The sequence below is a fragment of the Pipistrellus hanaki genome, assembly GCF_964339955.1.
Source record: "Pipistrellus hanaki genome assembly, chromosome: 1".
In the NCBI taxonomy this organism is placed as follows: Eukaryota; Metazoa; Chordata; class Mammalia; order Chiroptera; family Vespertilionidae; genus Pipistrellus; species Pipistrellus hanaki.
In genome coordinates, this window is record NC_140503.1 from 19203713 (window position 1) to 19229727 (window position 26015).

The 26015-nt window shown below is 40.7% G+C and overlaps 1 protein-coding gene across 1 annotated transcript in view; it reads left to right on the plus strand.

Annotated features, from left to right (window-relative positions):
* VIPAS39 (VPS33B interacting protein, apical-basolateral polarity regulator, spe-39 homolog) overlaps positions 1–26015 on the plus strand; it is a 29109-nt gene that overhangs the window by 1749 nt on the left and 1345 nt on the right. Inside the window, exons 2-19 of the mRNA XM_084891662.1 lie at positions 4074–4166; positions 5471–5573; positions 7043–7186; positions 8427–8465; positions 8800–8864; positions 9582–9638; positions 12549–12641; positions 13356–13389; positions 13881–13983; positions 15852–15879; positions 18710–18783; positions 20481–20556; positions 20973–21107; positions 21688–21729; positions 22061–22150; positions 24038–24124; positions 24670–24759; positions 25162–25266. Coding sequence (XP_084747788.1) covers positions 4074–4166; positions 5471–5573; positions 7043–7186; positions 8427–8465; positions 8800–8864; positions 9582–9638; positions 12549–12641; positions 13356–13389; positions 13881–13983; positions 15852–15879; positions 18710–18783; positions 20481–20556; positions 20973–21107; positions 21688–21729; positions 22061–22150; positions 24038–24124; positions 24670–24759; positions 25162–25266 — 1458 coding nt within the window. The remainder of the gene's footprint in view (positions 1–4073; positions 4167–5470; positions 5574–7042; positions 7187–8426; positions 8466–8799; positions 8865–9581; positions 9639–12548; positions 12642–13355; positions 13390–13880; positions 13984–15851; positions 15880–18709; positions 18784–20480; positions 20557–20972; positions 21108–21687; positions 21730–22060; positions 22151–24037; positions 24125–24669; positions 24760–25161; positions 25267–26015) is intronic.

The window sequence follows — 26015 nt, forward strand, 5'->3', positions numbered from 1 at the left end:
GTGTTTGTGATGGCCAATAAGGATTTTTTTTATCATTATTTTTTTTTAAAAAATCTTTAGGATTGCTTAAAAATACGTTCTTTCTACCTTCTTCCAACGTACCATAATGCTTTAGTAATAATAAAAGTTAAGGGCCTTGACTGGGTAGGTCAGTTGGTTAGAGCCGTGGTTGGCAAACTGGCTTGTGAGCCACATGTGGCTCTTTGGCCCCTTGAGTGTGGCTCTTCCACAAAATACCATGGCCTGGGCGAATCTATTTTGAAGTAGTGGCATTAGAAGAAGTTTAAGTTTAAAAAATTTGGCTCTCAAAAGAAATTTCAATCATTGTATTTGGCCCTGTTGACTAATGAGTTTGCCGACCACTGAGTTAGAGCATTGGCCGGATACACCAAAGTTGTGGGTTCAATCTCTGGACAGGGCACATATAAGAATCAACCAATGAGTGCATAAATAAGTGGAATAACAAATGGATCTTTCTCTCCCCCTCTTTCTCTAAAAATAAGTAAAAATATAAGAAAATTTAAAAAAATAATAAAAGAATACTGAGCATTAATTTTGTGTCAGGCATGTAGTAAATGGTTTAAGCCTCACAACAATCCTATAAGGTAGGTTTCTATTATTAATGTCCATTTTACAGATGAGGAAACTGGGGTAGGACGATGTCAGTAAGAGATCCTATACTAAAAGGAACTAATGTTTAGTGTTTACTTTCTGCTAGGCACTTTGTTAGGTGTTTCCTGAGTCCTCTATACACTGAGTGGCCAGATTATTATGATCTCTGAACGCATAATAATCTGGCCATTCAGTTTGTGTGTGTGTGTGTGTGTGTGTGTATGTGTGTGTGTATATGTGTGTGTGTGTGTGTGTGTGTGTGTATATATATATATATATATATATATATATATATATATATATATATTATAAGCCTGGTGCGTGAATTCGTGCATGGGTGGGGTCTGGCCAGGGGGAGGGGACATGGGCGGTTCGCAGGCCTGCCTGCTGGTAGAACTCCTGGTTGAGGGGACAATTTGCATATTAGCCTTTTATTATATAGGATATAAACTGAGTAGCCAGATTTTTATGCATTCAGAGATCATAATAATCTGGCCACTTAGTGTATTCTTCACTTCAACCCTGTGTAGGTAGGGTATGATTTTCTCCAAAGAAGGAAAATTATTACTCAGTTTGCTGAGAATTGGAGAAATCAAGATTTGAACTCAAGGCTACCTGACTACAAAACCTGTGCTTGTACCACTAATGAGAGATGATTTCATTGTTTGCCAGTTTTTTAATTTGGTTTTGATTCCCTGGAGTTAAGAATACAAAAGAATTTTTAAGTGCTCTAGCCTGTTTGGATAGAACATTGGCTTGTGGACTGAGGATCCCGGGTTTGATTCCAGTCAAGGGCACATGCTTGGGTTGCAGCTCAATCCCCAGTAGGGGATGTGCAAGAGGAAGCCAATCAATGATTCTCTCTCATCATTGATGTTTCTATTTCTCTCTGAAATCAATAAAAATGTATTTACCAAAAAGAAAAAAAAAGAATTTTTAAGCTATTGTACATCTGGGGTCAGTAGAATAGGAAGGGATCAGGTAGTAGAAAATTGCCAACCATCCCTTTGCCATCCCTATACCCCTGAAAACACAGAGAGGGAAAGTAGAATACGGTAAGGGCCACCAGAAACCGCAACAGGGCTGCCAAGATGAGCATTTCTGAAGCTTCTCTTGAGAAAGGTGCTGTTGTAATGAAAGGAAGAGCACATTGATCCTTGAGAATTTGACACTATGGAGCCATTGGAGTTATTAGGTCTAGTAATAATTAATGTCGTTTTCTAATACTTTTTTAAATCGAATTTATTTAAACAATACAACAAAATTTAATCAACAATATAGTTGCCGTTGTTTTCTACTACTTGTGCCCAACGCTCAGGAAGCATTTTAATCCCTCTGTTGTAAAATTCTTGTGATTTTGATGCAAAAAATTCGGTCAATGCATTTTTGAGGCATTCTTCATTATTAAATTTTTTTCCAAGAAGAAAGTTTTGCAAAGAACGAAACAAATAGTAATCGGAAGGGGCAGTATCAGGAGAATATGCAGGTTGAGGGAGAACTTCCCATTCCAACTGGCGCAGTTTTTCAGCAGTGATTCTTGCAGTATGCGGTCGTGCGTTATCATGGTGAAGAATTACGCCCTTCCGATTAATCAGCGCGGGTTCTTTTTCTCTTAAAGCTTGGGCTAACCTTTCCAATTGGGCACTATACACTGCACTTGTAATGGTTTGGTTAGATGGTAAAAGTTCATAATGAAGAATTCCTTTAAAATTCCACCAAACACACAACATCACTTTTTTCGCATGCAAGTCAGGTTTTGGCGTGGGCTGCGGAGCCTCATTTTTGTCCAACCATTGAGGCCGCCTTTTCAAATTAACATACAGCACCCATTCTTCAACTCCGGTAACAATTTGCTCTAAAAACAGCAAACGGTTTTGAAGAGAGAGGAGCGAACTGCAAATTGTGACTCTTTGATTACGGTTGTTGTCGGTCAACTCATGAGGAACCCATTTTCCAAACTTTTGGACTTTGCCAAGTGCACGCAATTGATTGGAAATTGTTTTTTGTGAACAATTTAAAGTTGTCGCAAGCTCTTGTTGGGTAATTTGAGGATTTTGCACCAAAAGAGCTTGAAGAGCTTCTTGATCAAAATTGGACACACGGCCTCGACCACTCTTGTCATCTAACGAAAAATTTCCCTCGTGAAATTTCTCAAACCAACGCTGGCATTTTCTGGCGCTAACTGCATCTTGACCAAGAGCACTACAGATGTTTTTTGCAGCCTCACTTGCTTTTCTTCCTAATTGGAACTCGTAAAGCATGCAGTGCCGAATATGCTCTTCATCCGCCATCTTCTTAGCCCTAGTTTTGCAACAAAAACCAAACCAAACACAAACTTTTTCAAGCAAAACTTGTTAATTGCACTTCACACGTTCTGTAGATACCACGTGTTTGAAGGTTATGTCAATACAAGTCAACGCCAAGCAAGATTTTAAACGAATGTTTAAAAACGACATTAATTATTACTAGACCCGATATTTTTGGTGCTGTGGAAATTTTGGACTTAGTTCTAGGTTTAAACCAGTTTTCACTCTATCCAGGTAGCATTGATGACTTAGTTTGTAATTCTAGGGCAAATATTTTTCAGACCAGAATCTAATTTTAGAGTAGATGAGAGGGATTTGTGGTCTTTCAACCAAATGTGTGTATATACTAGTGTGTGTGTGTGTGTGTGTGTGTGTGTATATAAACATTTTTTTTGCTATGCCCTCACTTCCCAAGTTTGGGCAGGTACTTGTTAATAAATTAATCAAGATTTGAAGATATAGGAAGTATAGTTATGCTTTTTAAAATTGCTTTTCTTCTTTCAGGCATTTAACAATCATACATGGGAGCAAGATGTTTGTCAGTTTTATTCACTGCAGTATTTCCAGAGCCTCAGAGCTGGCACTCAATATATGTGTGTGTGTATATATATGTGTTCAAAATATATATATATATGAATGCAGTAATGGTCTGCTTGTTTGTACTTTGATTTGAGCCTGCAACCCCAGGCATGTGCCCTGACTGGAACTCTAACTGTGACCTCCTGTTTCATGGGTCAACACTCAACCGCTGAGCCACAGTGACTGGGTGGCAATGCATTCTTAAAACACTTGCCTGCCTTGCACTGTTACCTCTCTAAATACCTGTGCTGAATACTCTAGCTTGTTAGTGGGTCCTTCAGGAGAGGAACTGTGTCTTGCACTTTTAAAATATTCCTTAAAATACCTGAGAGAGTGCCTTGAACAAAGTAGATATTGTAGGAATGAATGACTACTTGTCGGTAGAGGATCAAAAGTATCGTTTGATCATTTGGTTACTCAAGAATCTGATTTTACATGGAAGGTTCAGCATTTGCTTTATCAGATTCTTTATACATCTCTGATTACTCGAGAAGTTTGTAGTGTGTGTTTTTTTGTTTTTTTGGGGGGGGGGGATCTAGTAAAGGACATATTGTACATTGGTCTTCCTCACTCCAGATGAATCGGACAAAGGTTGATGAGGAGGAATATTGGAATAGCTCCAAGTTCAAGGCTTTCACCTTTGACGATGAAGATGATGAGCTCTCTCAGGTAGGTTTCCATGAACAGTTGCTGAAGGTCACACTCTTCCCTTCAGTGCCTCTAACATTCCTTCCCTTTGTGTGCTTGGTAACCTGACTTTTCACCAGGTTTCCATTAGGCTTCGAAATCTTTTGGGTCAAATCTTTAGGAAAATGTTCGTGGAGAAGAGACCTCAGAAAAGAAACAGAAGGATTGTAAAAACCAACTGTGCCCTTTTTACTTTATATTCTATTTAAAAAATATATATTCTATTTTTTACAGAGTGGAGGGGAGAGGGAAACATCTATGAGAGAGAAACATCAATCAGCTGCCTCCTGCACACTCCATACTGGGGATGTGCCTGCAACCAAGGTACATGCCCTTGACTGGAATTGAACCTGGGACCCTTCAGTCCACAGGCTGATGCTCTATCCACTGAGCCAACCCGGTTAGAGCTTACTTTATATTCTTAAGAAGATTCATTTCTTTCTGTTTTGTTTTATTTTTAAGAATCCCAAGTCTTTTATCATGTGATATAATTTATTCTATTTGGAAAATGAACTGGTTGGAGATTTTGTCTGTTTATTGTGACTGTTTTATAAATGGAGGAACATATATCTTCTAACACCTGAGAGAGTGGGTAAACTCACTCAGGTTTGCACAGCAAGGCATTGCCAGGAATATGATGAGAACCCAAAGGTGGCTCTGAGCCCTCCCAACTCCTTTGCAATGGGACTGCAGTGTTGGCTAAAAAGCAATTAAAAAAATATATATATATTTTATTGATTTTTCACAGAGAGGAAGAGAGAGGGATAGAGAGTTAGAAACATCGATGAGAGAGAAACATCAATCAGCTGCCTCGTGCACACTCCTACTGGGGATGTGCCCACAACCAAGGTACATGCCCTTGACCGGAATCGAACCTGGGACCTTTCAGTCCACAGGCCGACGCTCTATCCACTGAGCCAAACCGGTTTCGGCTAAAAAGCAATTTGTTTCCTTGGCAAATATTTAGCACAGGGGTCTTCAAACTACGGCCCGCGGGCCACACGCAGCCCCCAAGGGAGTCTGATCCTGCCCGCCAGGTTTTTTGGGCAGTGAGCGCAGCCAAGGTGTTACTGTAGGAATTAGTAGTTCATATAGTTCGGCCCTCCAGCTCTCTTAGGGACCGTGATCTGGCCCCCACTTTAAAAAGTTTGAGGACCCCTGATTCTGTTACAGAAGGTGCAAGTGTTGGCCATCTTCAAGTTCCAATTCCTCAGCCTTCTTGGTCCTCGAAGAGAAGGGTGGGCATTGCTGATGGCCTGAGTGTTCCTCCTGATGTCCCTTTGCAGTTAAAGGAATCCAAGCGGGCAGTGAATAGCCTTCGAGACTTCGTGGATGATGACGACGATGACGACCTGGAGAGAGTCAGCTGGACTGGGGAACCTGTGGGAAGTAAGTAGAAAAGGCCCTGTGAGGGAGTGACATTCAGGGTTCTTGTCACCAATGAAGGCCCGCTTGTTTGTCTCTTCAATGCTTGTCAGGAAAGGTAATGAGGGTAGCTATTTTCAGATGCACACACCTGGAAATGTAACCCCAGGAGAAGATCCTTGGGGAAATACAGCAGTATTTCCCATATGGCTAGGTCTGCTGTCCTAGGGCCAATACCTACGTGGCTTTTTTAGATTCATTTGGGTGCTTGTTAAAATTAGGTTCCTAGGGTCACTCCAGAGACACTGATTCAGTAGGTGATAGGGATAGGGTGGAGGGGATCTCATTGTTTAAAAAGCACTGCAATACTTCTAGTATGAGAACTACTGACTTACATGCTCATAACTATGGCAAAACTGACTTCCTTAGCCACCAAGTCTCACTGCCTAGTGTTTATGTAATACCACTTAATACTTTTGCAGAGTCTATCAGATTTTTAAGGATAGTAAAGCATTTTTTTCTTAATAGTGAATACTCTCATGTGATTTAAAAATAAAATAGTATTGAAGGCATACAGTCAAAGGTTTTCCTCCCACACTGTCATGAACCTACTCAGTTCTTAGTTCCTGTCCTTCCAAGAAATTACTGTCATTTTTTGCTTCCTGTGTATGCATCAAAAGATTCTTTTTACATTTGGAGATACATATAAGAATATACTTACCCCTTTTTTATACAAGTGATAGCATACTTTATACCCTGCACTTTTCACTTAATACTATAGCTTAGAAATTTTTTCGTATCAGTACATAAAGAGCTCTCTCATTCTCTGTTTTTTTAAATAGCAGTATGGTATTACAATATATGCATTTTCTGTAATTTATTTAATCAGCTCACTAATGATGAACTTATTATATTGCTTCCAGACTTGTGTTGTTTATTTTGCTATCAGTAACCTTGTATTCTGCTCAGAGGTGATTATGAATGATCAAGTCCTAGAGTGAAGTTATTGGCAGAGGGCAATTGCATCTGTATTGGATAGATATTGCCAAATTGCCCTCCATGTGGGTTGCATCAATTTGTACTCCCACCAGCAATGCAATGTCAGGGGGTTCCTGTTTCCCCACAGCCTTGCCGACACAGGGTATTATTAAACCTTGGGATCTTTGCCAATCTTAAAGGGGACCTTTAAGTGTTGCTTAAGTGTACTTTTCATGTATGTAATTATCTTATTAAAAGTGAGGTTGAGCATCTTTTCATGTATTTAATAGCCACTTGAATGTTCTTTTCTGTGATCCATCTATTTATTTCCTTTGCCCATTTTTCTGTTGATTAGTGTATTTGCTTCTATTCTTTCTCCCTGCCTTGATTTTTGGAGTTCATGTCAGCCAAAGGACCAGAGACTCTGGTGAAAAGCTTTTAGAGTTTGTTGAAATGCTTGTTATCTAGGATTTATTTGGATGAGAATGACTGATTTAGTTCTTACTATCTCACAGGTATCTCATGGTCCATCAAAGAGACTGCTGGTAGCAGTGGGTCAAACCATGAGGGGCGTGAACAGCTAAAGAGCCGAAACAGCTTCTCCTATGCACAGCTACCCAAACCTCCTTCTACCTATTCCCTGAGCAGCTTTTTTAGAGGTAAAAAAGTGGTGGTTAAAGCCACAAGGAATCGTCTTTTACTTTTTCAAAAAAATGCTCAGGCCCTAGCTGGTTTGGCTCAGTGGCTAGAGTGTCAGCCTCCAGATCAAAGGGTCCCAGGTTCGATGTCGGTCAAGGGCACACACCTTGGTTGCAGGCTCCTCCCTGGCCTGGGTCCTGGTCAGGGCTCGTGCGGGAGGCAACCAATTGTGTTTCTCTCACATCGATGTTTCTCTCTCTTGTTTTTCCCTCTTCTCTTCTCCATAAAAAAAACAATGGAAAAATATCCTCAGTTGAGGATTAAAAACAACAACAAAATACTCGCGTTATACTATTTATTTACTGTGGGAGGAGATTATTGAAGGAAAAGAATTATCTTTGGAGCTGGCAGTTGGGGATCAAGAGTGGGAGAAATGAGAGAAATTCAGAGGGGTTGGTCTGGGTTTCTAAAATGTGAACAAAATTGGCATTAACCTTTGACAGGTACTGAAGAAATTTGCCTAGGTCAAAATTTCTCCCCACCCCTGTGCATTGCTGTTGGAAACCTTGGTGCACTGCTGGTGGGAATGTAGAATGTATAGCCACTGTAAGAGACAATATGCAGTTCCTAAAAATTTTAAAAGTTAAACACAGTAACCATATGATTAAGAAATCCATTTTTAGGTATATACCCAAAATAATTGAAAGCAGGAACGTGAACAAATATTTATTCACCAATGTTCATAGCAGCAATATTCAGAATAGCCAAAAGTAGAAATAACCCAAATGTCCATTGACTAATGAATGGATAAGCAAGTGTACATGCAATGGAATATTATTCAGCCAAAAAGGAACAGAATTCTGGTACATAGTACAACATAGATGAACCTTGAGAACTTTATGCTAAGTGAAATAAGCCAGACACAAAAAGATAAACAGTGTATGAGTCCACTTATATAGACTAGTCAGATTCATAGAAACAGAAAGTAGAATATGTAGTGGTTACCAGGGGCAGGGGTGAGGGGAACAGGAAGTTATTGCTTAGTGGGTACAGAGCTTCAGTTTTTATTGTAATTAAATTTTTTTTCCTCTTTGCCTTTTCCCTCCATGTTATCTTAAAGTTCTGAAATTGAATAAAGTTTTTTTAAGTCTTAAGTTCCCATAATAGATAATAAGGTTTTATACACACCACATCCTTAACCAAGTGAGAGTGGGTCTGACTTAACTGTTCACCTCTTCCTCATATGTTCTTTATCTTTAGGGAGAACTAGACTTGGAAGTTTCCAGTCCCTTTCTGACGGTAGGCATTGACCCTCTTTTCTTGATTACTTTGGGAGATGTTACTGATCTGGGGTATAGTCTAGGGAGTCATGGAGAAAAGTGGTAATTAGACGATCTGATAAAATTTATTCAGAGTCATCATTATTAGAGAATTTTTCTCATTCTGAGTAAGAGGTAGATTCTAGTTACAGGGGAATGGGTGACTTCTAGGGATACTGGCTCTGGAGAGGAACCAAAAATTACTTTGGGCCCTAAAATATACCTTGGGACCCTGCAAGTCAAGAAGGAAGCATTGAGGAAAGGAACGACAAGAAGGTGGTGTCCCTCTAAAACAGCTGCCTGTTCTCTTTCAGCTCTTACTGACACACCTGCCAAAAGCTATGCTCCAGAGCTGGGGAGACCTAAGGGGGAATTTAGGGTGAGTAATACCTTACACTGGGTTGACACTGTACACAGTCTAAAGTGCTTTGACCTTATCTTGCTTGATCTTCCCAACTTTTTGAGTACCTGTTAATTTAACCCCGCTTTATAGATAAGAACACTGGACTCCTAAACATTAGGGCTTGCCTGGGGTCTCACAGCTAGTAAATGGTGGAACTTGGACTCAAAAGTATCTATTTTCTGACTCAGTCCTAGCACCCTTTCCTTCCCCATTGTGCTGCTTTTTGAAGGCTATACTTTAAAACTTTGGATCATCAATGTGAACTGGAAACTTGATGAAGCTTATACTTCCATGAAGCACATAAAAAAGCAAATTGGTTCATAAGGAAGAAACTATATCCTAAAGTCTATAAAAGGAACATGTCTCCCTCTTTCCGTACACTGACATAGCTATTATTTAAGAGTCTCAAAAATGGGATTGATTGCATTGAGGGATTGATAGGCATAGGGTTACTGATTTTGTCAGTTGGTTCATTCTGTCTTTGATTCCTCTCTTCCCACCTGTATTGCTCCTGTTCTAGATCCTTCAGAAATTCAGAACAGGACTATCCCAGTTCATTAATTTTTCTCCCATTCCCTCCCACAAAATATGTCCCCGTTAGGGACTAAGACACCGAGTTTGAGGCCGGGAGCTGGTACACTGATAATTCTGATCCCTTAACTTCTTGGGATTCATGTGTTGCTAATATTTCAGGACTACAGCAATGACTGGAGCCCCAGTGACACGGTGCGACGCCTTCGGAAGGGCAAGGTAAGGCCACGGGGGAAAGAAGTCTTATGGGATATTTTTGGGGAGGCTGGCCACTGTTCCCATAGGGAGGATTTCTTGACCCCTCTCTTCAATTCGATTTGTTAAATGAAGTGGTTTTCAGGAAGAAAATAAATTCACTAAAATGCAAAGTCAGCTGCAAAATTTGATATTCTTTAGAGTTTAGTGTTACTTTGATAGGGTAATGGGGAAAGAGTGATGGACAAGAGAGAAAAGTACTTTTAAGAATAAGGGTGGCCATGCCAGTGTGGCTGAGTTGGTTGGGCATTGTTCTGTACACCAAAAGTTTGCCGGTTTAGCCTGGCTAACATAGCTCAGTGATTGAGAGTCAGAGATTATGGTTTGATTCCCCGTCAGGGCTGGATCCAATTGTGTAGGAAGCAGCCAATTGATGTTTACTCTCATACTGATGTTTCTCTTTCTCTTTTCCTCTGTGAATATCAATAAAATATACACTGAGTGGCAGGATTATTATGATCTCTGGACGCATAATAATCTGGCCACTCAGTGTATATCCTATATAATAAAAGGGTAATATGTAAATTGTCCCTTAGACCAGGAGTTCGACCAGCAGGCAGGCCAGCCAATTGCCCATGTTGAATGAGCACGATCTTTTATGTTTAGGTCTGAGATCCAGTATGAGTTAACTTTGTTGTTGTTAATCCTCACCCAAGAATACTTTTTTTCCATTGATTTTTAGAGAAAGTAAAAGGGACGGAGGGCGGGGGAGAGAGAGAAACATCAATCTGAGAGAGACACATATGAGTCCTGACCAGGGCCGGGATGGAACCTGAATCCCAGGTGGGTGGTGCCCTTGACCAAAATTGAACGTATGATCCTTTGGTTTGCAAGCCAATGCTCTATCCACTGAACAAAATTGGCCAGGGCATGAGTTAACTTTTATATATGGTGGGGCCAAAGTAGGTTTATAGTTGTGAGTATGCAAAACACTGAGTTTATTCTTGTATTATTATTTACTAATTATTATTTTCCATATGAACAACTGTAAACCTGCTTTTGCCCTACTCTGTATATGGTGGGAGATTAGGATTGAAGTGTGTTTGTTTTTTTCCCTACAGTTCTTCATTTCTTACAGCTCTATTTTTCTAAAAGACTATTCTTTCTCCATGGGATTACCTTGGTGCCTTTGTCGAAAGTGAATTGACCATATGTGTGTAGGTCTATTTCTGGACTCTTTATTCTAGTTCATTGCTTTATTTGTTTACCCTATGCCATTATCACAGTCTTGACTATTGTAGCTTTGTAGTAAATCTTGAAATCAGGTAATATAAGTCCTTCAACCTTGCTCTTCTCTTTCAAAATTGTTTTGACTGTTGTAAATCCTTTTTATTTCCATAGAGATTTTAGTACCAGTTTGTCAATGTCTACAAAAGAAGTTCTGAAATTTTTATTGAGATTGTATTGAATTTATAGATTAATTTTGTGAGAATTAACATAATAACTAATGGGTTAAAATGGGTCAGAGACCTAACTATAAGTAAATGCTAAAACTATAGAACTTCTAGAAGAAAATATAGGTGACAATCTTTGTGACTTTGTGTTAGGCAAATATTTATTACTTAGGAAAAACAAAAAAAGAAAAAGGTGATTAAGTAGACTTAATCAAAATTTAAAACTTGTGTTCTTTGAGTGCATTTAAAAACATGAAAAAGACCACCCCGGTTGGTTTTGCTCAGTGCTCAGAGCATCTGCCTGCAGACCAAAGGGTTGAGGGTTTGATTCTTGGTCAAGGGCATGTACCTAGGTTGCAGGTTGATTGGGTGCATGTGGGGTCTCTCTCATGTCGATCTCTCTCTCTCAGTCTCCCATTCTCTCTAAAAATCAATGGAAAAAAATATACGTGGGTGAGGATTAACAAATAAACTAAAATATCATTATTGTTGGTAGAAAATATTTGTAAAATATACATATTATAAAGGATTTTCATCCAGAATATATAAAGAATGAGATCTTTTCAGTAATAAGAAAATAACAATTCAATAAAAATTGGCATAAGATTTGACCAGATATATCACAAAAAACATATATAAATGTCCAATGAGCCCTTGAAAAGGTGCTCAACATTATTAGTTATCAAGAAAGTGTGAATTAAAACTGTGTGATACCACTATGCAGCTGCTGGAATGAATGGCTAAACTTTGAAATACTGATCATACCAAATATTGGGAGGATGTGGAACTCTTGTACACTGTCAGCCGGAAGGAAAAATAGTAAAACTGCTTTGAGAAATAGTCTGGCAATTTTTTACAAAGTTAATCATACACTTAATTTCATTTGTGGTCATTTATAATTCATGTTTTGTATGGACCAAAACATGTCCATACAAAGTGTTATACACAAATGTTCATACAGCTTTACTAATAATAGTTCCCAAAGTGAAAATCCAAATATCCATCTGGAGCTAAACAGGTAAATAAATGGTGGTATATATAATAGACTGGGGATGGGATGGGAAGATATGGACATTAAAGTAGACAAGGAACTTGTTGGGGTGATGGAAGTATTCTGTATCTTGATTGTGTTAATAGTTCTATGGAATTCTATTCTTGTCAAAACTCACCGAATTGTCCATTTAAATAGGGAAGATTTTATTGTATGTAATTTATATCTCATTATAAAAAGAGGAAGTGATATCTACCTGGTGACTTTGGCGAGACTTCATCAGGAAATGACATATAGAGCATAAGGCTGACTAGACAGAGTGTGGTGGGAACCTACTGTCGATATTGTTCTGAGCATCACAGTGTAAAATAAAGTGGCTTTCTTTGGAGACATCTCCTTTTATTCTTGCCTGTTCTTCAGTGTCCAGTGACAGAGGAATATAGTGAAGAGTCTTCTTCCAGCTCACTAATTCTCTTCTCATTCGTCCAGGTCTGCTCACTAGAAAGATTCCGCTCCTTACAGGACAAGCTACTACTCTTAGAGGAAGCAGTTAGCATGCATGATGGAAACGTCATTACTGCCGTGAGTTGTGGGTTTTGTTTGTTATTTAATTGTTTTTTGTAAGTTTCTGAAAATCCAATCAGAATAGACTTTAACATTTTTAGGTTAAATGTCAAGTAAAGATCCTGGATTTCCTTTTGATGTGTAGGATTTTCAGCAATAAGTACTTTAAAGCCTAGATGGTAGGACATGTGGTGTGTGTGGAACTCTTGATTATAATCAAGAAGCAGTAGGTGGGCTACTGTACTCTGAGGGAGGAGGGCTGTGAGAGCAGGGAAGTATCTCCTGCTAGTATAGACTCGGGCATGTGGACTCCCAAGACACAGTGCAGTTCCAGATGTCCACCACCTGTCCTTCCGTCACATCAAGAAATGTGTTATCTGGGTCTGCAAAGATGCCTACTGAGTTGCTGAACTCATTTCTAGACATTGGTGCTCAGGGCGGGGCTTTGTTTTTGGAAGAATGCACTGGGTAATTAATTTTTTATTTTCTCTTTAAAAAAAATATTTTTATTAATTTCAGAGAGGAAGGGAGAGGAAGAGAAAGACAGAAACATCAATGATGAGAGAGAATCATTGATTGGCTGCCTCCTGCATGCCTCCCACTGGGGACCGAGCCTGCAACCCCAGGCATGTGCTCTTTATTGGAATTGAACCAGTAACCCTTCAGTCCACAGGCCAGCACTCCATCCACTGAGCCACACCAGCTAGGGCTCTTTGTTCTCTTTTCCTCCAGGTTCTGATATTCCTGAAGAGGACCCTGAGCAAAGGTGAGCATGGTTTGAGGGAAATCTTCAGTCAGCACGATGTCTGCTACACTTGAGGGGAGAAAGGCATGTGGCTTTATACCAGAATTTACCAGCATCACGTCTGCTGCAGAGACAGCTGGGCTGGCCTGAGACCTCAGAGTTCATCTCACGTCTCCGAGGGCAGTTGTCATTCGTTAGTGGCAGCCACATTAATTGCAACACCCCTCTATGTACTGGGCACACGGACAGCTGTGCTGGTTTGAGAAAGTCAGAGTTGATGCTGAGTACCTCTGTTTAGATTGGTGAGAACTGAAAGCTGACTCAGTGGCTAAGAGCTTCCCTGAAGCATGGTGTGGGTTGATGGTGGATTGAGCCTTAGGGATGGGTACCGTAAAAAGAATTCCTGATTGGCTTTGAGGAATTAATTTTGTAATGTGTGAGTAGGGAGACCAATTTTACACTTGAGTAATAGGCTTTAATCTTTCTCCACGTGACTTCTTCCTGCCCATCAGAGGTCCTCTTCCGAGAGCTAGAGGTGCGACAGGTTGCCCTGAGACATCTCATTCACTTCCTTAAGGAAATAGGGGATCAAAAGCTGCTATTAGATCTTTTCAGGTAAGAACTGATCATCTGGTCCAGTAAGTACATTAAGTATTTTCTTCAAAGCCCTCTGGAGAACACAAAGAAGACATGGTTTGTCTGTTCTGGAAATGCTTATTAGACAAGATATTGAAATGTGATGGGATAACTAGTACCACAGGCTGCGTTAAGGTAACTGTGTAGCAGGTGGTTCAGAACCGGTTCTGGAGTCAGACATACCTGCATCGAATACTGGTTCCACCATTAATTCATAGCATGACCTTGAGCAAGTTACCCAGCCTCTCCAAATATCAGTTTTCAACATCAGTAAAATGGAGATGGTGATACCTATCCCACAGAATCATTATGAAGATGAAGAGTTAGTGTTGTTTAAAATACTTCCATAATGCCTAGTCTGCAATATTAATATTTAATAAGCATTTTTAAAATAGAAGATCTATAATGAAGGTGCCTTTTTAAAAAATTCTCACTCAAGGAGTGAGGATATTTTTTGTATTGATTCTAGAGAGAGTGGAAGGGAGCAAGAAGGGAGAAAGATTCAGGGGAGAAAGAGAGAGAGAAAAAGAGAGAGAGAGAGAGAGAGAGAGAGAAAGAGAGAGAGAGAGAGGGAAAGAGAGAGAGAGAGAGAGAGAGAGAGAGAGAGAGAGAGAGAGAAAGGGAAAGAGAAACATTAACGTGACAGATACACATCGATTGTTTGCTTCCTACACCCGTCCCAAATGGGGGCGGGGATCGGACCTGCTACTCAGGGACGTGCCCTTGATTGGTACAAAGGCCGTTGCTATAACCACTGAGCAATGCCAGCCAGGCCTGAAGGTATCTTTTATTACTAGCCCCAGGGCTGAAGTTACTTTTTATTACAGTGTTGGTAGTGAGAAGTACAGGAAGAGCAGAAGAAGCAAATGTAACTTTTAGTCTAGCCTTGTGGATAGCCTTGTGGAAGTGGTTAGGAATTGAGTTGGGCTTATGAGACGAGGCAGGATTCTGATTGGTGGAGAGGTAAGAGGTAGGCATATCTGCTGGGGTTGGAGAGTGGGTTGGGGAGGGGGTATCTTCTATTTTCCTTTCCTATTTCATTCCAATCAGTAGGTTATTTTTTACCTTTAAGTTAAAATATGTGTATATTATGTTCTTTCTTCAGTGTCAGAGAAGGGGTTGGAACCTCTCTTGAGGCTGACATGTGGCCTAGGGTAACTCCATTTACCAGTGACTTCAGCATAGTGATGAGCTGCCCCAAAGACTAAGGTGGGGAAAGCAGATCACCTGATTAGAGTCAAAATACAGATGGTTAGCCATGAGTTTTCAGAAGGCACATTGATCGAGGCAAGGTGTTCTCTCTCCTTCCCTCTTTCCAGTCTACAGGGCCTCAGTAAGCCTCACCTCTATGGCAAAGCATGATGTTAAGTATAGTGGACCATTCAGAGTGCAAAGGGATCAGAACATCAAAGTCCTTGTTGTCTGAGGCCTTCCCACCTTTTGGGAGAGACAAAACACACTTAACACTGTACATGAAAACTAGAGAACAGTGTAGGAAATCTGTTCGGGAATCGGCAGAGAAGGAGAGTGCTTGACTCTTCCTCAAAGGGTCCATGGCATTACTGTGGGCTAAGGAGGCTCTGACCTTCCCATGAGCCCAGTTAACCCTACAGTTACTAGTGCCCTGCTTTATTCTCAGCTAGAAAGATCAGGGAATACTGATTGCTTGTCCACCATGTTTTCAAAGGGTTGCTGTGGTAGAAAGTTTATGAAGTCAAGAGTTTATCTTACGTATGGAGGCAAATGAGTTTGAATTGTGTTCTCTTAGAGCAGCCGTCTTATTTTGTGAAGTTACGCTGCCACATGTCAATAGATTAAAATGCCCTGTTCCTTCTGCTTCTTCCCAGGTTCCTAGATAGAACAGAAGAGCTTGCGGTAAGTGTGGCCTTTGTTTCAGTTGGCGTCTTATTTAACTGAAATCTAAGCCAAAACTCAGTCACCAGGATCCCAGAAAAGATTGAACATATTTCTTTTACATTTGTATTGATTCTATTCAGAAGAGAGAGAAACATCTAGGAATCCTGGAAACTTAGTCCATATGATTATTGTTTTGGTAATTTTTTAAATTGGGCTGTAAATTTTAAAGAAGAAATGAAAATTGGCTCATCAGTTTGCCATTTTGTTTCTTTTTAGTTGTTTTCAGTTCCTGTAGGAGCTTTTGGATTTTGGCTTCTAATTCTAAAGAAGATGCTGGCCCTGGCTGGATAGCTCCGTTGATGAGAGCATTATCCTGATATGCCAAAGTTAAGGGTTTAATCCCTGATCAGGGCATATGCAAGAATCAACCGATGAATGCATAAATAAGTAGAACAACAAAATTGATGTTTCTCTCCCTTTCTCTCTCTCTCAAATCAATCAATAAAAAAAAGAAAAGACACTATTGAAAGCTAAGAGGGATAAGAAGCCAGATATATGTCAAGAAGGAAGAGCGGTCAAGCTGGTGGCACACCCAGCACACACTTTAGCTAGAGCTCAGTGACTGAATGTTAAAATAGATTTCTGACAGATTTTCACCATTATAGAGTGAACTTCTGGAATATGAGAATAAATCTGAAATTTAACCAAAAGTTTAATTGTATTCCTAAAACTTTAGTGATCCATTTTAAAATATATTTTTATTGATTTCAGAGAGAAAAGGAGAGGGAGATAGAGACATCAATGATGAGAGAGAATAAATGAATGGCTGCCTCCTGCACACCCCCACTGGGGATCGAGCCCACAACCTGGGCATGTGCCCTTGACTGGAATAGAACTTGGGACTCTTCAGTCCGCAGTCTGACACTCTATCCACTGAGTCAAATGGCTAGGGGCCATTTCTTTTCTTTTCTTTTCTTTTTAAAAAAAATATATTTTATTGATTTTTTACAGAGAGGAAGGAAGAAGGGTAGAGAGTTAGAGAAACATCGATGTGAGAGAAACATTGATCAGCTGCCTCTTGCACACCCCCTACTGGGGATATGCCCGCATCCAAGGTACATGCCCTTGACCAGAATTGAACCTGAGACCTTTCAGTCTGCAGGCCGACACTCTATCCACTGAACCAAATGGGTTTTGGCATAGGGCCATTTCTTGAAGTTTGTTATAGTGTGGGGCTGAACTTCCCAGCACTGTCTGTGTCAGGATTGTTCCTTGAGTCACTGTACAGCACATGTGTGGTGAGAGCAGTGCTCATGTTTGCCTGGCACATTTAATAATGTTGTTAAACTGTTTGCACAACAGAGTATAACTCAGGAAAATATTTTTAAATAATATTCTGTAAAAGGAACATGTACTTAATATTTAAGGCAGGATAAAGTCTCAAAAAATGCTTTATCTTATCTGCTGAAAATGATTGGCAGTTTGTAGTAATCATTTTGAAAAGTCTTTGTTTCTATTTTTAATCTTCATAGATTTGAAACTATAAGGAATTTTTTTCATATGGCATTCTTATAAAGTTTGTTGTTTTGAAGTTTGATTAGTGAAAATAAATGTGGTTTGGGTTACTCATTTTTATTTATAACTTTATTATTTTTTGCATGTACTCTATTATACTGAGTGGCCATGTTATTATGATTTCTGAACGCTTAATAATCTGGCCACTCAGTGTATATACTATATAATCCTATATAATAAAAGGCTAATATACAAATTGTCCCCTCACCAGGAGTTCGACCAGCAGGCAGGCTGGCCAACTGCCCATGTCCCCTCCCCCTGGCTAGGCTGGCTGTACCCCACCCATGCACAAATTCATGCACCGGGCCTCTCTAATATCTATACTAAATGGCCAGATTATTATGCGTTTAGAGATCATAATAATCTGGCCACTCAGTGTATGATTGAATTGAATATGTTTTATTATAGATCAGCATGCCCAATAAAACTTTCTGCAATGATGGGAATATTCTGTATCTGTGCTGTTCTATGTGGGAGCCACAGATCACATGTAGCTGTTGAGCACTTAAAAAATGACTAGTGCAACTAAGGACCTAAATTTCTTACTTTTTAATTGGCTTAAATTTACATGTAAACAAACATGTGGCTATTGGCTACCATATTATATATTGCAATTATAGATAAACCAAAGAGTGACTTTTTTGGTAAATATTTTTAAAATTGATTTTTAGAGGAAGGGAGGGGGAGAGAGAGAAAGAGAGAAACATGGTTGTGAGAGCAAGAAATGGATCAGCTGCCTCCTGCATGCCCCCATCTAGGATGTAGCCTGGACATGTGCCCTGACTGGGAATTGAACTGGCAACCTTTTGGAGCACAGGACAGTGCCCAACCAACTGAGCCACATTGGCCAGGGCCCAAAGAGTAATTTCAAATTACTCTTTGCCCTCTCCATCCCCACATCCAATCCATACCAAGAAGGAATATCTGATAATGAAGAATTTAGCTTTAAAAATATGTGTGTGTGTGTGTATTTGTTGTTGGTTTCAGAGAGGAAGGGAGAGGGAGAGAGAGAGAAACATCAGTGATAAAAGAGAATCATCAATGGGCTGCCTCCTGCATGTCCCCTACTGGGAATCGAGTCTGCAACCCGGACATATGCTCTGACCTGGAATCGAACCGTGATCTCCTGGTTTATAGGTTGATACAACCACTGAGCCACACTTGCTGAGCAAGAATTTAGTTTTTAGGCATGGAAAGTCTGCTTAAGGAGTTAACTCCCCCTTCTAAGGAGACAAACTAGCTCACAGCCTTTCTGTTTTTGTTTTTTTTTAAGCTGTCCCATTATCGAGAGCACTTGAGCATTCAGGACCCTGAGAAACGGAAAGAATTTCTTAAGACCTGCATCGGGTAAGTATGGAGGAAAAATGTTTTTAAGTATAAATACTCATATGCAGAGGAGTTCAGTGACTAAATACTCATATGCAGAGGAGTTCAGTGACTGGAATGGATAGATAGTTGAAGGGAAAGGCTAACACAATAGTTCATACAAGCATCATTAAAAATTGTCTTACTTGATGGTTTGAAATACTAGTCCCCAATAGGATTTTCATTGATTGGTGCTAAATTAAGGAAAATAGACAATATATAGAAGTGTTGTGTTTTTTTTTTTTTCTTCTTTTTTTTTTCTTTTTCTTTTGAAAGCTACATTTATTTAATTGAAAGACTGCTTTTTATTCTGGGATTTTTCCCCCCTCTACCACCCCGCCCCCACCTTCCCACTCCCAAACACACATACACTTTTTGATAATAAAATTGGTCGTAATTATCTATGACCATATGTATTACAATAACAGTGGGAAACACTTTACCTTATATATTATTTTCAGTGTTACTGGTCCTTGAAACCCCAAAGTTCAAGAACCACTGATTCGGTACAGGCTTTGACTGAGAATATAAGTCCCTGTGAAAACCAGCCCCACACATCACTCTTCCAGTGATTGGGCACTCGCTGCTCTTGAAAGTAGTTAATTTTATTGTTGGACAATCTTCCTGGTTGGAAAGTGCTTCCTATATTGAGCCAAATCTTGCTTTCCTGAATCTAAGGCAGGTGTAGAGTCTGCCCAGTGGACCTTGCTTCTCCAGGGTCAGTGTTCACAATGGTTCCCATCATTCCTCATGTGATGTGATTGTCAGGTTTCACATTCAGAAATTCATTTATGTCAATGCCATCTTCACTTTTAACCTTATCAAATCAAATACTGAGTTATGTCCTATGGCCTCTGGTAATCAAAGAGAAAAGGTAGAGTAGTGAAGCAACTGGGACCTATTTTCATCTCTTACCCCTTAAAAATTGGCTGTGGCTCACACTTAATCTGGGATAGTATAAATGAATTTCAGAATTCCTCCTGGAATGAGTGGAGTAGGAAAATAAGGCCACAGTCTCTGAAGGGTAGTTTAAAATCTGGCTTCTGTTCCTGGTCTTACCCAATGACTTGTCATGTGCCTTTTAGGTAAGGCATTGTCCCTCAGCTTCTTCATGTGTAAAAATATAATGAAGTATTAAAGATAGGACCTTTGACATTTGTGTGAATCTTTGAGGTCTATACCAGTCTACAAACATACCACCATGCCATGTAATTTACTTTTACCTTATTACCCTACAGTAAAACAACACCTCACAAATGTAAGTGAACCTAAAGGAGAGTTAAACGTTGACATTAAGCAGTGACATTGACCAAAATGCTTCCCTGGGATGTAGCTGAGCAGTTGGCTGGGCTCCCTCCTTAGCCAGGTGACTCACCAATCATTACAACTCCCACAGCGAGAGGATTCTAATTCATTCCTCAACAAAATCACTAATGGCTACATACATTTTGTCAATTTTCAGGATACCTTGGCAAAAACTTTAAATGCAAAATCCCAGCCAAAGCTCTGCTCTATTTTCTGCTTTCTCTCTCTCTGCCTTTTGGGGATGTACCAGAGGTGAATTGAGATCAGATTTATGAAGCACCATGAGCCTCTTATGTTATAATAGTGATTTGGTCTAATTGGGTTTGTTTCCTCCTGAGTAGAGAAAGAGGTACTAACCTTTGGCCCTCTATCAGTTTGCCTTTTTCAGTGGAAGATGCTGCACACATACAAGACCATTACACACTCCTGGAACGTCAGATCATTATTGAGGTTAGACTCCTCATATCTGTGTTTTCTGCTTCAGCGCCAAAGCTCAGTGCCATCAGCCTCTGGGACACATCTGTGCTCTGCCCACATATGTCATTTCCTGTTACAGTCTCTAAGGGCCTTTCGTTTTCTCCCTCTCCACCATAACCCCTTCCCTACATTGTCCTCAGCATCTTTTTTCTTCTCACCTGCAGCTAACCTAGAAGTATTTCTTCTTCATCCCAGAGTTCCCATTGCATTGTCATTCTCTGTCTGCCTCTATCCAGCTTGGGTCTATCACCTTTTAGGCTAAAATGGTGGGTTATCCTAGGCCATTTCTTTTTCTCTTCCTTGTCTCTTTCCTAGGGTAGCATTAAGTTTCTCTTTGCTTCTACTGCATGGACATAGTTCTTTTTATCACTTGGCTCTCTCCACTACAGGCAAATGACCGCCATCTAGAATCAGCAGGACAAACTGAGATCTTCCGGAAGCACCCCCGCAAAGCTTCCATCCTCAATATGCCACTAGTGACGACACTCTTCTACTCCTGCTTCTACCACTACACAGAGCCCGAGGTACAGGCAACCCGGGAAAGACCCCCACACTCCCACTGCACAGAGGAATGTAGCTCGAAGTCAGTATTTTGATGTACCCTGTTATCAAGGGGTGCTTGTAGCTCTTGGAAATCCACCTGGAGGCTTTCCTGGCCCTCCGGGGTGAGCCAGGAGGGAAGAGGGGTTTGTGAGGCTTGTGTGGTGTCCGGTGAACTGGCCTATAGCATAGCACGTTCTGTCTCAGCAGAGCTGGTCCCACAGCGGGCTCTGTTCAAAGGCCCGTAAATGCACATGGACTGACACAGAAGAGCAGCAGGGTGTCAGGTAACTGGATGTTTGAACACATTTTGTAAAATTTAACGATCACAAGTGGATGTTTGGATTAGCCTGAAATTGGGAAAAATACCGTATTTATTAACCCAGTCTTGTTAAGCCGGGTTGCATGATACCTGATTAGACCCGATGGAGCTTTGCTCTTAAAATAATTTCTGGGTTTAATTGGTTACAGAGTAAAATGTAGAGAGTCTAGTCAGTACAAAAGGATTGGGTGGTATTTGGGAAAGTCGGTAACACTACAGTTCCTTCTCTACTTTCACCCTAGGGGACATTCAGCAGTCCAGTCAACCTGAAGAAGACATTTAAGGTAGATATAAAATGGTCGGTGCTTTGGTAAATGTGGTATCAGGGTAACTATGTGGAGTGGATGTTGCTTTGTTAGTGTCTTATATTCAAGGTTAAAGGTGGTAAGGAAAGTGTTTGTAGAGAGTGAGATAAGGCTCTAACTGAATAGCCTACCTCAGTGCTGGGGCTTGGAAACTACGGGGTTCTTGGTGACCTGAGAGACTTACAGATTTTTTAAGATTCAGAATCAACACTATGGTATATTTTTGCCTACCTTTTCCAGAATTCTCAAGTACCTCCTCTGGCACATTCTTACTATCTCTTAAATTCTTACGCTGGTCTCTGCTTTCTAGATCCCAGATAAACAGTATGTGCTGACTGCCTTGGCCGCCCGTGCCAAGCTTCGGGCCTGGCATGATGTAGATGCTCTCTTCACCACAAAGGTGAGTGCCTGGATCCCTGTTCTATGGAAATATTCCTCCTGTTGCTCTGCAGCCTGTATTTCTTCCACGGTCCCCTTCACTACTAAAATTTCCTAAAACCTGTCTTTTTTTTACCCTCCATCATTCCTGTTTTAGTAATATAGTGTCTGGCTAGGGCTGGTAGTATAATTGGCCCTATAGTTTTTCAGATGGTGAAGTATTAGTGTCTTCGAATTATTTCCATGGCATAATTTGGGGTGTTTTTCTTTCTTGAGAGTCTGCAAGTTACCCAGTATCTTTGTAATACATACCCTTTTTTGAAGTGTATGTGTGTGTGGTGGGGGTGTTGTTAAATAAACAAATTAATTTTTATTGCTTGCAACTAAGAAATATAAATGGTGTGTTCAATTTGAGCTATAATCAAGATGACAGATGAATCCTGGCCAGTTTGGCTCAGTGGATAGAGCGTTGGCCTGCGGACTGAAAGGTCCCAGGTTCGATTCCGGTCAAGGGCATGTACCTTGGTTGCGGGTACATCCCTGGTGGGGGATGTGCAGGAGGCAGCTGGTCGATGTTTCTCTCATCGATGTTTCTAGCTCTATCCTTCTCCCTTCCTCTCTGTAAAAAATCAATAAAATATATATATTTTTTAAAAGATGGCAGATGAAAAGAAAAATTAACTTTATAATTCAACTAATACATATATGCATGTACTAGTAATAGTATACTACATATAGCATATGCAAAAAAAAGTAACATTAATGTAGTACTATAATCATATAGAAAGTGTGTAGTAAATTAGCTCTTAGAGCTGTTTCTGTTTGTTCTTGTGTTTGTTCGCTGTGAAGGATCTTGCATTGCATTTAGTTGTCATATCTACTGGTTGACATTTTAAATACTGATTTTTTTCCCGTTATGGGTTAAAGAAGTTTCTGTTTTTTCCCCTTTGTTAGTTATTTAATTAGCTACATTAACTACCAAAGCAATAGTGTCTGTGTCCAAATGAAACACTGTATGGAAGTATCAAGAATAAAGAGTGATGTTTCTCTTCCACCAACTGCCTGCTCCTAGTCTCACCCCCTTCCTCAAGGCAGATGCCACTGGAAGTTTGATGGGTGCTTTCCAGATCTCTCCTCATGAATTTACAAAGAAACATCTTTGTCCTAGCCGATTAAGTTCAGAAGATAGAGCGTTGGCCTGTGAACCAAAGGATCCGGGGTTTGATTCTGGTCAAGGACATGTACCTTATTACAAACTCCTCCCCAGCTTGGGCCCGGGTGAGGGCTCATGCAGGAGGCAACCAATTGATGAATTTCCCTCACATTGAAGTTTCTCTGTCCTTTCTTCTCTCTTCCACTCTCCCTAAAAACCAATGAAAAAAAAAATACAAAGAAACATCTTTATATAAATGTAAGTTTGGTTCAGTGGATTGAGAGAGTATCAGCCTGCAGACTAAGGGGTCCTATGTTTGATTCCTGTGAAGGCCCATGCCCAGGTTGCAGGCTCGTCCCCAGGAGGGGGCATGCAGGAGGCAGCCAATCAATGATTTTCTCTCATTGATGTTTCTATCTCTGTCTCCCTCTTCAATTAATGTAAAGAGTAGGACTTATTTCCTAGATAAGTTCATATTACAAGTGTGGCTATGTAAATTACTTAATTCATTTAGCTTATTATTTCACACTTTTCTGCATTAGTGCCTATAAATCTAAGAACTTTTCATACCTCTGACTCTTCCCCCCCCCCCCTCAAGTTTATTGCCTTTTCTCATCTCTCACTTCCCAGTTCCCCACCCCAGTCCATCCACTCTCACCATCACATTATTCTAGGCTGACTGTAAAATGCAGGGAGACGAGCTCAGGGTGTGTTGTTAATGTCCAGCCTACCTACTCCTGCCATCTTCTTTCTCAGAACTGGCTGGGCTACACCAAGAAGAGAGCACCCATTGGCTTCCATCGGGTCGTGGAAATTCTGCACAAGAACAATGCCCCCGTCCAGGTAATGGCTCCTGAAGAGAGCTGGGGACAGGATCCTCTAAGAGACCTAACTTATACCCTCTTACTGTCCAGTGATAGGAGACCTGACCTGTTCTGTTCTCCCCTTAAAGGAGAGTATTGGTCTTAACGTAGGACAGGCCAGGGAGAGACATTCTCCTCTGCCCTTTAGAAGTAACCTGCCCTTTCTGAGGAGCACCCACTGGGTTTAGCCTGTGTGGAGTACTGCCATATTGATGAAATGATACAAAAGGAGAACTCACTGAGAAGGGACATCAGGGCACAGTGCAGATCAGGTGTGGAGCATGCCTGTTGCTGGCCTGGGTATCCAGCTCTGGACTATGGAGGAGCGTGCTCTTCCCTGCTTTCCTGGGGGTTCGGAACGCTGCTTGGGGTCCACCTCATTCCCATCACAGAACTGGTCCTGTGGTTACTGATGGGAATTGTAGACATCAGATGTTGTAGATGAACTCTTTTGCCTTCTTCAGGATTTTTTTTCTACTTTTCAGAGTTCTGCGAATCATTAATCAGAAGTACCTCTTCCCACAGATATTACAGGAGTATGTCAATCTAGTGGAAGATGTGGACACAAAGTTGAACTTAGCTACGAAGTTCAAGTGCCACGATGTCGTCATTGATGTGAGTCCCCAGGAAATAAGAACCCTGAGTTAGAGCCTCAGTGGAGAGTGGGGCTTAAGGTCTTCTCTGTCCTGGACCCTGAGATCCTGCCCTCAGTTTTGATGTTATGGGCAAAATGGTCTGGCAGGAGTTAGTTTGGAGGCCAGCACTCCTAGGCTATTTTCTCACCTTCCGACTGGTTCCTCTGTGCTCTTATAAGTCTGTTGCTCAGAGAACTCATAGAACTGAATCAAGCCACATAAGCTCTGTAGACTTCTCTCCATTAAGAGGTTCTGAAGGGACTTGGCCCCTGTCACCCAGCTGCTTCTTGAACCTTGGCTCGAAGTGGAAGTAATAAAAAGCAAAAGATCTTCTTAGAGAAGGTTGATTTGGGATTCACTGCTTATCTGTTTTGGTGTGCAGACTTGCCGGGACCTGAAGGACCGTCAGCAGTTGCTAGCGTACAGGAGTAAGGTGGACAAAGGATCTGCAGAGGAGGAGAAGATCGATGTCATTCTCAGCAGCACGGTGAGTGGGGCAGCTACCCCTCCACAGCCTCGGGAGACAGACAGTTCTCAAAGTAGCATCAAGTGTGTAAAAGGGTAACCTGGGGACCTCCAGCTGAGACTTAACTGTAACTGCTCTGAAAATTATTAAACCTAGCAGGTATGAGAGACTTACTAATGGCAATATAGGAACGAATGTTACAGATTCAGAACATCCGGGAATGGATATTACCTACCTGTTGGAAGTAAGAAGGGGGTGAAATAGATGTTAGCGATTTGGGAAACACAGCCTGCTTGTCTCTCGTAGCATGAAATTGCTGAGCTTTTTGTTAATGTTGATCTTAGCTCCATGTTAGATGTTTGGGACCTATCTGGGGTCATTGAAAGCTAGTAAATCTTTTTTTTTTTTTTTAAATGATTGTTCAGCTATTTATTTTTAATCCTCACCCAGGAATATGCTTTTATTGATTTTAGAGAGAGGAAGGTAGGGGGGAGAGAAAGAGAAACATTAAAGTGAGAGAGAACTATCAATAAACTGCCTCCCATACGCGCCATAACTGGGGATCGAACCCACAACCTGGGTATGTGTCCTGACTGGGAATCGATCCACACTAGTCCTTGCAGAAGCTAGTTTAATCTTGGCCCTGAGAAGGTTAGGACCAGAATAAATCCCCAACTCAGGTTTGTGAGATACAGAATAGGTGCCTCGTTCGTATCTGAGTAAATGAATCCCACTACGTATTTTTTAAAATCTCCTGCCCCCCTCCATTC